The sequence below is a fragment of the Halteromyces radiatus genome (genome assembly GCF_025201355.1).
Source record: "Halteromyces radiatus strain CBS 162.75 chromosome Unknown BX664scaffold_3, whole genome shotgun sequence".
Classification (NCBI taxonomy): domain Eukaryota; kingdom Fungi; phylum Mucoromycota; class Mucoromycetes; order Mucorales; family Cunninghamellaceae; genus Halteromyces; species Halteromyces radiatus.
This window is the reverse complement of record NW_026251689.1, coordinates 886,106-898,106: the sequence shown is the minus strand read 5'-3', so window position 1 is coordinate 898,106 and position 12,001 is coordinate 886,106. Positions and strand designations below refer to the sequence as shown.

General features: G+C 34.4%; 3 protein-coding genes across 3 annotated transcripts; 2 read left to right on the top strand and 1 right to left on the bottom strand.

Annotated features, from left to right (window-relative positions):
* The first annotated feature begins 1,191 nt into the window (after positions 1-1,191).
* On the top strand, positions 1,192-4,007 carry BX664DRAFT_94796 (uncharacterized protein). The gene is made up of 5 exons (XM_051549806.1): positions 1,192-1,323; positions 1,395-1,607; positions 1,751-1,960; positions 2,084-3,830; positions 3,920-4,007. The coding sequence occupies exons 1-5, from the start codon at positions 1,321-1,323 to the stop codon at positions 3,931-3,933; spliced, it is 2,187 nt and encodes a 728-aa protein (XP_051401250.1). The 5' UTR covers positions 1,192-1,320; the 3' UTR covers positions 3,934-4,007.
* Positions 4,008-5,489: 1,482 nt separating this feature from the next.
* BX664DRAFT_328175 (uncharacterized protein) lies at positions 5,490-6,450 on the bottom strand. The gene is made up of 2 exons (XM_051544557.1): positions 6,204-6,450; positions 5,490-6,133 (listed from the first exon to the last, which is right to left on the bottom strand). The coding sequence occupies exons 1-2, from the start codon at positions 6,400-6,402 to the stop codon at positions 5,568-5,570; spliced, it is 765 nt and encodes a 254-aa protein (XP_051401249.1). The 5' UTR covers positions 6,403-6,450; the 3' UTR covers positions 5,490-5,567.
* Positions 6,451-6,665: 215 nt separating this feature from the next.
* Positions 6,666-11,734, top strand: BX664DRAFT_277312 (uncharacterized protein). Its single transcript, XM_051541361.1, has 16 exons — positions 6,666-7,372; positions 7,449-7,567; positions 7,639-7,701; positions 7,785-7,823; positions 7,932-8,111; positions 8,178-8,238; positions 8,326-8,624; positions 8,711-9,510; positions 9,581-9,725; positions 9,832-10,233; positions 10,326-10,472; positions 10,533-10,597; positions 10,682-10,769; positions 10,828-10,883; positions 10,994-11,004; positions 11,086-11,734. Exons 1-16 carry the CDS (start codon positions 6,733-6,735, stop codon positions 11,607-11,609), a joined length of 3,639 nt encoding a protein of 1,212 aa, XP_051401248.1. The 5' UTR covers positions 6,666-6,732; the 3' UTR covers positions 11,610-11,734.
* Positions 11,735-12,001: the final 267 nt, after the last annotated feature.

Sequence of the window (12,001 nt, the reverse complement as noted above, 5' to 3'; positions counted from 1 at the left end):
TATGAATACAGAAATCGCTTTAAGACAACATAATCAACAACAATTATCATATATGGAGGAATCATTGGAAAACCTTATCGAAGAAAATACCAGTCTGGTGATGGAATCTAGGCAAAAGACATTACATCCGGAACCCAAATGTCAAGTTTGTTATTCTGCAAATGTGGATTGTGCTTTAGTCCCTTGTTTTCACTCTGGTAAAAATGAAGGAAATCCATTTATTTTTTCTTACTAACATTTTTTTTTTTTTTTTCATTATAGTTTACTGTCTTGATTGTGCCCACAAGCTGAAGGAATGTGCCTTATGTCGAATTCAAAAATTTGGTGTCCAAAAAATATATCTATGTTGAATAACCTTTTATATCTATATATATCATGTATTGTATATACCTGACTAGCTTTGGTGACTCCCTTTTTTTTTTTTTTGTATGAAAAATAAAGTACTGTTTTGGATATACATTGTACGTTATTATTTCTATTTTATATCATTCTTTTAAATATACTACAAGTTTTAACTTTCTCTTTTGGCCAGAGCCTGATTTTGTCCTTAAGGTATATGGTCTCACTTTCTATTTCAAGTAACTTCCCAGTAAGGAGGAAGATTTTTCCATCTTAAAAAAGATACATTGCTCTGATTGGTAGTTCTAAAAAAACATTTTGCATTTCTCTTTTTATGATCCCAAAACAAAAATGAACCATCTGGGGAAGACAATCAAAAATTCCAGTTGAGCGGTAAGTGAAAATGAGAGAAAAAGAAATGTATTGACACTGGCTTTCTATAGAGCAATAAATGATTATCAATTAATCAGGATCGTTAAGGCAAACAGAGTATATAATATACTATACTACTATAATACTATAATCTCTCTGCCTACACCATAGGATGAGATGATACCTTGATATTTTTTTTTCACACATTCAATAAATTGACTCGATAAATCTACTTCGTCAATTGCCTCTTGTTTTTCCTTTTTCATCACAATCATATCGTTCTTCTGCTATATTTTTCTACGCATGCAATAATCTTACTTTGCATCGATATCCTTCTTTAATGAGCTGATCTTTTTCCTTTACCAAAAAGATGAATCAAAGCTTTTTATTGGACGATGCGTAGTAAGTCACATGGAAAGACTGAGTCTCAAGCTTTCTTTTTTTTTTTTTTTTTTTTTTTTTTTTCTCTGCATCTCCTCTTTCCCTTTGTTAGAACCTTAGACCACCCTTCTCTCTTATTGACCTGTTTTTTTTCAAAGCTCTTTTTAGCAAACGTTTATTCCTCTTGTTTAGCTAATCCGACTTTGATTACTCGGTTACAGCCATTCAATGGTAAGTTCATAAAATAGACTTCATATTTTGACTACTAAAGTACTTTTCCTTTTTATTTATATGTGACCTAGTTTGAACATCTTTATAGCTATGGACAATCCCAGCAACAACAACAACACCAACAACAACATTCTCAATCAAATGAAATCAAGCACTTGCAACCTTATGGAGAAAACAGTTATGAATACGATAGCTCTTTGACTGATGTTCATTCAACTGCTGCTTTACCTGCATTCGCCTTCTTATCTCAACACTCGACTTTACCTCCTCAGTTACAACTACAGGTAAAAACTAACATAAACTGATAAGCATATCGGAAGAAACCGTATGACAACATTTATCTTCTTTCTTTTTCCATGTCAAAGTAGTTATATATAACTAAACTACCTTTTTTTTTTTTTTTTTTTTTTTTTTACTTTCCAACTAGGAACCTCATCAGTTTAACGGATTCCACCATGATACCAACAACAGTAGTAGCAACAACACCAACAGCAGTAATAATAATGATAATAATAATAACAATAGCAACAACGATATTGGAACAAGTAATAGTATAGCCATCAGCCATACCGATCAACACAGACCAAGTATAGAGGACCACAATTCTTCATTGACTCAATTTAGTGCCTTTCAATCGGTAAATGATATGTTTATTTATTTATTATTATTATTATTGTCATCATTGTGAAATTCTATACCATAATAGTATATATATACATACTAATTCATCTCTTATTTGTTTGTTTCATAAAATAATTAGTTGGATCAGCAAGATATTACGGACGCCACTTTCTCCCTTCAAAATTCAATACCACAACTTTATCATCATGTTGATATTAGCAGCATTGTACATAGTCCTGTGCTTTCAGTACCTGATTTACCAACCACATTACCACCACTTAATTCATCATTGGCTATTCCACAACCATCCACTTCCATTTCTCAGTCAACGACTTCAGTTTTAAAATCTGATGATTTACCAGCATTGAAAAAGCAGCGTATGAAACGTGGACTTGGTGAACGAGCTACGTGGACACCTGAAGAAGATAATGTTTTACGATTGGCGGTACAGTTTTATGGTTACAACACTGAAAAATGGGCCAAGATCGCAGCCTGTGTACCTGGACGAACTAACAAAAACTGTAGAAAAAGATGGTTTCACTCCCTGGATCCGTCATTACGAAAAGGTGCCTGGACCGAAGAAGAAGATCAACTCTTACGAGAAGGTGTCAAGAAGTTCCCTAATCAATGGAGCAAGATTGCAGATAGACTGGAAGGACGTACGGATGATCAATGTGCGAAACGATGGAGGGAAAGCTTGGATCCTACAATAGATCGATCTGACTGGACAACGGAGGAAGATATACGACTGGCGGAAAAGTATCGGGAGTATGGATCACAATGGCAAAAGATCGCTCAATTTTTTGATGGAAGACCTGGATTACATTGTAGAAATCGATGGCGAAAATTACAACGGATGTCTCAGATGCAAAAGGTGAAAGACAAAAAATCTCTGACGAAATCATCATCATCATCATCATCTGGTATTATAACAATCGGTGGACACAAGAATAACAATATCGATACAACAAAACAGAATGAATCGACGTTAGACAATGCTGGATCTATGGCATCATTCATCAACATGGGACCTGATGATACAATTAATACACGATTTCACCATCATCATCAAAGTCATTCAAGTCAGCATCCCAACATATCAGCAACAGCTACTACTATCAGCGTTTCAGGAAATACCAGATCGGATATCTCTCCATCATCATTCTCATCAAATACTTTCAACACAGCATCAATATCATTACCTGGATCAACATCTGCTGATAATTCTATAGGATCAACTATTGCAATTTCACCGCTATCTTCACTCTTTCAACAACAATCCATTCATACGACATCTCGCCCTCAAAGTACAACGACATCGTCATCCTCGTCTTCGAATACTACTATTATGAATACAACATTCCATTCAATGAATCATGATCGACAACAACACGACTATGAAGTAGCAGAACCTCTTGGCCATTTGAATCCGTATGGTTGCGATATACCTGGGTGCTTTGAAACGTTCAGTCAATCAAGTGGATTATTCTATCATATGCGAAATGCACATCCTGATCTGACTGGAATCGAGAGACCTTACCGATGCGCTGTGATGAACTGTTCCAAGAAGTACAAGAATATCAATGGGTTACAATATCATTTACGGGACGCTAAGGGATCATCGGGTCATGCTGCTGCCATTTCTGTATCGCCAATTCTGGACAAAAGTAGTGATATCAACAATAACGATAGTAGCAGTAATAGTGGTAATAGTAGCCATAGTAACAACAACAATCACAACAACAACAACAATCACAACAACAACAACAATCACAACAACAACAACAATCACAACAACAACAACAATCACAACAATCACAACAACAATCACAACAATAACAATCACAACAATAACAATCACAACAATAACAATCACAACAATAACAATCACAACAATAACAATCACAACAATAACAATCACAACAATAACAATCACAACAATAACAATCACAACAATAACAATCACAACAATAACAATCACAACAATAACAATCACAATCACAACAATAACAATCACAACAACAATAACAATCACAACAACAATAACAATCACAACAACAATAACAATCACAACAACAATAACGATCACAACAACAATAACGATCACAACAACAATAACGATCACAACAACAACAATCACAACAATAGCAATAGCATCAAAAGCAGCAATAGCAGCGATAGCAGTAGCAGCAGCAATAGCAGCAACGAAGAAATAATGACACCAACGCCAATGACTACTGTGAAAGGAACAAACGAAAATAATGTGGAAATTTTGGCAACAAACGTGAACTCGATTACGACTGGTACAACAGCAAATACTATCATCAATCAATTGAACAGCATTACAGTTGACGCTAATTCTCATGACGAATTGGATGGTTTACGGCTTCAACAAGATCAGAACAATCACAACATTCCATTCCACTTGGCAACAATGACAACAATGAATCATCCTTTGACAGAAAACTGTTTATTACAACCGCCTCCAGCGATGTCATCAATACCAAGACCTTTAGCACCTCAACAACAGCAGCAACAACAGCAACAATTCCGGATGAAGAGAGAAAAATGGGTTTTGGAACCGGTATGACGCTAATTGGAGCGGACAAGAACTAGAATCCTTACTGGCGATGTATCATAGTTTAGTCCTCATACATAAATCGTATTCCTTCGTATTTACTTATTGATTTCCTTTGTCACCTATTTCCCATCTCTTTTTTGTACCATAGTTTTTTGCTTTTATTTTATTTCATTTTTATTTTTTTTTCTTTTTTTGTTCTACTTTTAGTTATACTTTGTTCATCTACTCTGACATTTCATTTCATCATAAATACATGTATCTTGTCTTCTATTTTATTTTTTTTTACACTCTACTCTTTATATATAATGACTATAATAAACATCCCAAATACCTTTGGACTTTACGATTTTTTTTTTTTTTTTTTTGTAATTATGGTGATACGCGAATGATGTAGTCATGGGTTGGCAGAATTTATGCACTAGTGGATGACATAATTGGATACACGCATGGTTGTTCCTCTTTATTGATAATGGAATAAAAATCTACTATGCAAATTGTAATATAAGTAATCACATTTTGGTATATCCCTATTTTCCCTTTTTTTCTCATATAATATAGTTGACATGTATGTTAAAAAAAAATTCCCGTTCATCAAGTCAAAAAAAAAAAAAAAAAGAAGGATTTGTCAATACTCAAGTCAGTGTGTTCCGAAAAAAGATAAAGTTGCTGCATGTGGAAAGGTACACTGCGGCGAGGGAGATCTGCATCCTTCTTTTGATGGGTATCCCACACTCCGCCAATCAAATTCATGATTGGGTCAAATCACGAAATCTTACACAAAAATCACGACAATCAGAAAACCTACCAATTGCGGGATTCAGGCAGAAAAAAAAAAACTACAGTCGTTTTGATAATACAGATTTTCCCAGAGAGAATGATAAGGATACATAGCATTTTATTGATAAATATCATTGTCATAGTTTCATACATATAAATAGAGTAACAATAGAATAAGAAGACATGTGTAAAAAAAAAAAAAAAAGACAAAGAAAAGAAGTTGCCTATACTAATAAATCATATACTAAGTATCAAATGAGAAGAATCAAGAGGTAGAAGCGTCTGAAGAGGAAGAGGATGAAGCTGTTGTAGCGGATTCTTGGGCACCGGATGAAGAAGAAGAAGAGGAGGAAGATGATGTATCTGGTAGCAGAGCAGGATTCTTTTCCACAACAAGAGCACGTAACCATTTGGCTTCCAATTCCAATTCACGTACACGTTTTTCTAAAGTTTCACATTTAGAGGACATTTCTTTTGATTGTTGTTCCAATGCCTTTTCACGTAGCTTCTTTTTTTGGCGGAATCGAGCGGAGGCAGCAGTATTGCGGCGGCGTTTGTCATCTTCAGCAGATAATTGCTGGTTTGAGTCATCCTTGTTGCTGCTGTTGTTCTTATCATTGAAAGATCGTTTGTTACCTTTATTGGTATGATGATTCATCGATGTCGAATTCATGTATTGTCGTTGATGTTCATCCACAATGGCAGGAGCAATTCGAGGCAAACCCAACTGAGATTGTTGTTGTTGTTGTTGAAGTTGGGCCAAGAAAAGGTCAGAAGACATGTAACTTGAATTAGTAAGTGTTGATTGTTGTTGCCGTTGTTGATGATTTTCTATGTAGAGGGGAAATAAAAATTATATTATCAGTCTAACTTAGATGATCGTATATATATTATATATTACCCATGGTAAAATCAATCAAGGAAGTACATAGTCCTTCTTTTTCTTCCTTCTTGTCGTCTTCAAGAAGAGCTGAACCAGGAGTACTGTCAAACGTAAATTGAGCATTGGCCCAAAGAGAAAGGTCGTCAGAGAATGAATCCTCCGTATGAGGAGCAGGTGAGTCCGTATTCAATAAGTTTAGTGAAGATATGTATGACATATTTTGTAGAAAAAAAAATAGAAAGAAAAAAGAAACTGGAAAAGAAAAAAAAAAAAGAAAAATTATAAGTTAGGCACCATAAAAAGAGACAAGTGAACTGCATGAATCTAGCCAATCAAAATCAACCGTCACCCATTCTATAGTTGGTTGCTATTTTTCAATTTGCGACTCTTTTTTTTCTTTTTTCTCTCTCTCACTATTTTTTTTCTTTTTTAATATTTGGTATTGATCTTTTCTACCTTATTTTTTTTTTTTTTTTTTTTACACTTACTTGAACTAGTTTACTTTATATTCTATTCTCCTTGCTCGAGTACGTTCTTTGTATTATACATGTTGAACCAATGGAATGGCATACCATGGCCTCAGTTATCGTATGTTCTCGCCAAAGACATTATCGACAACGATATTCATACAACCTATTTGACACCAGCCGAAGTACAATGTTTTGAAGCTGCCACGGAAACAATACCCAAATGGATTGCTTTCATCTCTTCTTCTTCTTCTTTTGTCTCTTCTTTCGACAAATCTAACTCTTCAATCGAATTCGATATACATAACAACAATAACAACAATGGTCCTTTCTTACTTTCTGAAATAGAAACTTCTGCCTTTCGCGTACGATCCCTTTTATTTGAACGGTTTATTCCTCATCTTTATCATTCCGACCATCCATGCTGCCAACATATGAAACTCGATATCAAAAAACTTTCCATCAAAGCACGCTCATTACCGATTCCAGATCCTGATAAAGTGAGAGAAGCTACCATGGATCTATTACAAAAACGTCAGGACCAAATGAAACAGCAACTTCAAGAACTTCAATCTCGGCAACTGCAGCAACCTCGTGGCGATATACCTCTTGATGATCTCACTGATCAGCAGCAGCAGCAGCAGCAGCAACAACAACAACAGCAACAACCACTATCTTCCACCACACAAAATGGTGATCATGAAGACAGTACTACAGCAGGTAAATGACACACTATATCAGATCGACTTTATATCTTTATACTCATCTTTTTTTTTTGTTACTTGTATGATATTAGCGGATAAGCAAACATCTACTATATTAGCCATGGCTGATCCTGACAAAATACCCATTTTGGATGTTTATCACACTCTCGAAACTGATCAAGCTGTTATGATTGAACAACAAAAACTGAAGGTAACTGTCGAACAACAAATTGGAGGCACTATCTGTCGATGTTGAGTATTTTTTTTTGTCTATTTATTTAGGAATACGAAGCCCAGGAAGCCTTGAATGAAGAAGAAGAAAAGGAAAATGCTGAAGATCATTCGGTAAATCATAATAACTTAAAACATGATTTTTGTTAGTAGGAAATTTACTTACGATATTTTATATGAATTTAATTATTGTACAGTTATCTATGTTTAATGCTGATGGAAATTTTACTCTCAAGGTAAATTACATGATGAAGATAGAATTAGATAGGTATATAATAATTAACCATCATTTATTATTTATTATTATTATTATTATTATTTGCTGATGGGTAAACCAATGATAGTATCTGCTCAAGGGAATAGCTGCCAATCGAGGAAATATGGGATTGACGGATAGGGAGCTACAAAATCTACTTTCAGATTTCAAACCTCATCGATCAAAATGGGCCAACGATGAAAAACAAGGACAAGAAGAACTCTATGAAGCAATGGAAAAAGTGTTGTTGGAATTGAAAAATTATACTGTAAGGAAAAAAAAAAAAGGTGATGCAAGTGAGAAAAAGAAAAATAATAACGAATATCTTTTATAGACCCATTCGACTCCTTTTTTAAACAAGGTTAGCAAACGTGAAGCACCTGATTACTTGGATGGTAATTATTCAGTGGATACAAAAAAAAAAAAAAAAAAAAAAAAAATGATGACATACAACTGATTTATAAATCTTTCACCTTGTATAGTGATCAAACGACCAATGGATCTTGGAACAGTGTCAAAGAAATTGAAACAATTAGAATACAAAACAAAACAAGAATTTGCGGATGATCTTTATCTGATATATGACAACTGTCTTATTTACAATACCAACCCAGCGAGCGAATATCGAAAACATGCCACAGCTATGCGAAGGAAAACTGACCGACTATTGACTAGAGTGCCAAATTTGATTATCAAAGATAAATCCGATGGTGAGCAAGAAGATGAAGGTGATGAAGCTAGTGATGAAGATCAAGATGAAAAACGACATGTATCTGGAAAGGTAATAATACTCATAATAATAATAATAATAACAATAATTTGGGTATAGAGTCATGGAAATTTATTCTATCCTATTATTTTTACTAGACCTCTGGAAAACATAAACAGCCAATGACATCAGTGCAGAAGGATGACATATCAACTAATGAAGGTGATAGAGGATCAAGAGAACGATCATTGACAAGAGGATCTAGTGCAGCACCAGGAGCAACGACAGAATCTCTAGCTGGTGATAACGACCGTGGATATACACCTGATGTTTACGATGCACATAGGACGTATGGCGGGAAACAGCTGAAAAATCAGAATGGCAATGGTACAATGGATTCTGAACAAGAAAAGGAATTGAATGGTGATCTTGATGCCGACTGGGGAGAACTACGGGAGCAAGTCTGGCACGAAGTGACAAAAAAGACAAGAGCAGAGCGTACCAAAGAAATATTGGAAAAAGATCTTGAACCATTTGGTGAACAACAAGCTTTAATAAGATCTGCATTTGATATGGAAAGATTCGCGATGATGGAAAACGCTCATGACAATATCAAGTTGGTACGAAAATTGGTGCGATGTACAGAAAAGAACTTGGTACAATGGACAGATCGACGACGACCTGGTGATGCTAGTATCTATGACGATGATGTGGATTTGGACTCAAGTGATGATGAAATCCTGGATGCCTTCTTTTCAAGAAAGATCTCAAAACCCAAGCATGCTGACGAAGATGATGCTACTCGGACCGACCTGTTTTTACCTGAATACATTGTCACTGCTGGTATCCCTGAAATTGGTAATGTGCCTCCAGAATACAAAGAACTTAGTAGCCGTCGTACATTATCAAGAAAGGATTCCATAGATTCTTGTTTTGATACTATGCCAGAATCAAAAGGGTAAGCAAAATAAGTAAATAAATAAATAGAAAAAAAAAAAAAACTAATGATATTTCTTTTTTTTTTTTAGGTTTACTGATATATCTTTGGATGCTTACCCAGAAACTTTGTTTCCTAACCATGGACTGAATAATATGATTGATCGAAATATTCGCTGTCTTCGACAAATACGACGAATGCACGCTAAATGTGCAGCTATACGAAACAATGTAACGGTAAGAAATTCAAATCAAGATGATGAAGTGGTGAAATGATATCTCACTAATACAGTATGTACTTCCTTTTTTTTTTTTTTTTTTTTTTTTTTTTACCTTCACATAGATATCCACGTTGACTTCATCTTTGGTACCAGATCCTGTTGGACCTACACGACCATGGGATTCGAAATATTCATCAACTCCTGAAGGAGATGCAAATTCACCACCAACTCTTTTCTCATCATCATCATCATCATCATCATCTTATCCTCCAACGCCAGTCTCCACATCACTTCAAGTGACTTCACCATCAAATACTCGTTTGCCTCCTTTATTGGTAACAGAATCATCGGCTCAAGATCTTTTAATACGATCCAATTCGAAACTACTCGCTCATGCTGGCTTTGAGGGGGCAAATCAAAATGCATTACGGGTACTGACTGATGTGGCGACTGATTATATTACCAACATTGGGAAAACTCTACGATCTTACTGTGATGATTATGGAAAACAGATGACTGTAGAGGTAATAAGAATATATATTTTATATAATGGTTTACGTTTTTTTTTTTTTTTATTCTTTTTACTAAACAATATCTAATTGGAAATTTAATATAGGAAATTCTTATGCATACTCTTTATGAAAATGGTATATTGGAATTATCTGAATTAGAAAACTATATTCATGATGATGTTGAAAGGTACGGGAATCGATTGGATGATGTTTATCGACGATTACAAACATCATATCAAGATTTACTATCGGTAAGTTTCTCTAGGAGAAGGAGTTAGAATTGATTTATCTTTGCATTATATTTATTATAGGGACCACCTGAACCAACAGTGAAGAATGAAGAATCCATATTACAAAATGAGGATACGTTTATTACGTAAGTTTTTGTTTTTGTTTACATTAAAAGAATGATTAACAAAACATGATGATATAATATGTTGCTACCTTTTATTATTATTAGTGGTATGTTCGGTGAAGATCTTGGCGAAGATTATTTTGGATTCAAAGATCTTGGACTTGATCAAGAGTATAATCTACATTCATTGACGGTAAGTGATTGATTCAATCTGTATATATTCTTGTTTAATATTTTTCTATTCTTCGTAGATTCCTTCTCGTTTATGGCATGGACGCAATAATGAAAAAGATCTGACAACTTCTCCGTATGTATCAATAAAAAAAAATAAGGGAAAATAATTTAATTTGGATGATGAAGACTAACTTTTTATTATTACTATTATTATTATTAATATTATTATTGAACGAATGGCAGAACAATGAAAGGTAAAACCAATAAAAAAAAAAAAACTAAAGACCAATAAAACTACACTTAGGTACTTAACATTCTAATCTATTTTACTGTAGAACCTCAATATAAGTATCCACCACGACCACCATTTACACCAGTGACAACAAGCAAGCAAGTGATTGGATTACTTCAGCCTTACTTTGAAAAGAAGATCAATGAAGCTGAAAATGGACGACTGATTGAAGACGAGTTTTCTCCTGTACGTGGCAATAGGCGACCTCGATATCCTCCTGTACATTTAGGCCTCTGTGCGCCTGGTGGTGGACGAAAGAAAACAGGCAAAGATGGTTATGGTACGGGTGCTAATGACAAGAAAAGCAAACGTAAACGACCAACTGAAGAAGTCAAGGCGGAAAAAGCAGAAAGGGCGGAAAAACGACGATTAAAGATGGAAGAAAAGAAGCAAAAAGTGGCAGAAAAGGAACAAAAGCGCAAACTACGTGAAGAAATCAAGGAACAAGAAAGATTGGCAAAACAAGAAGCAAAAGAAAAGAAGGCATTGGCAAGGAAATCATCCGCAAACAAGCAAGTATCTACTGGTGAAAACTCTCCATCTGTATATGATAAAGATGATTATTAGTTTCTTTTTCTTCATTATTTTATTCCCTATCGTAGTCATTCTCCTTTGGTTTCATTACGAATGTATATATCTCTTTTTTTTATTTTTATTTTTATTTTTATTATTATTATTAAATAAAACCTTTTACATGGTACTCTTTTATTCTCTTCTTTTAATTTTGTTTACTTATTGTACTACTCTTTTTTCAAAATAGTGATTGTGAATTATTGTACCTGAGTGGTGTAACAAGTTTTTTTTTTTTTTTCTTGTCCGGCCTACCATAAAAGAGCTGTGGACCGATGATTAAAAGAGTTGAAATAAAAACATTCATTTGTATACAACAAATAGAATATACGGCAAGATTAAGTAGTACGAAGAAAAAAAAACTATTTTATTTCAAAGAGAAGGAATCG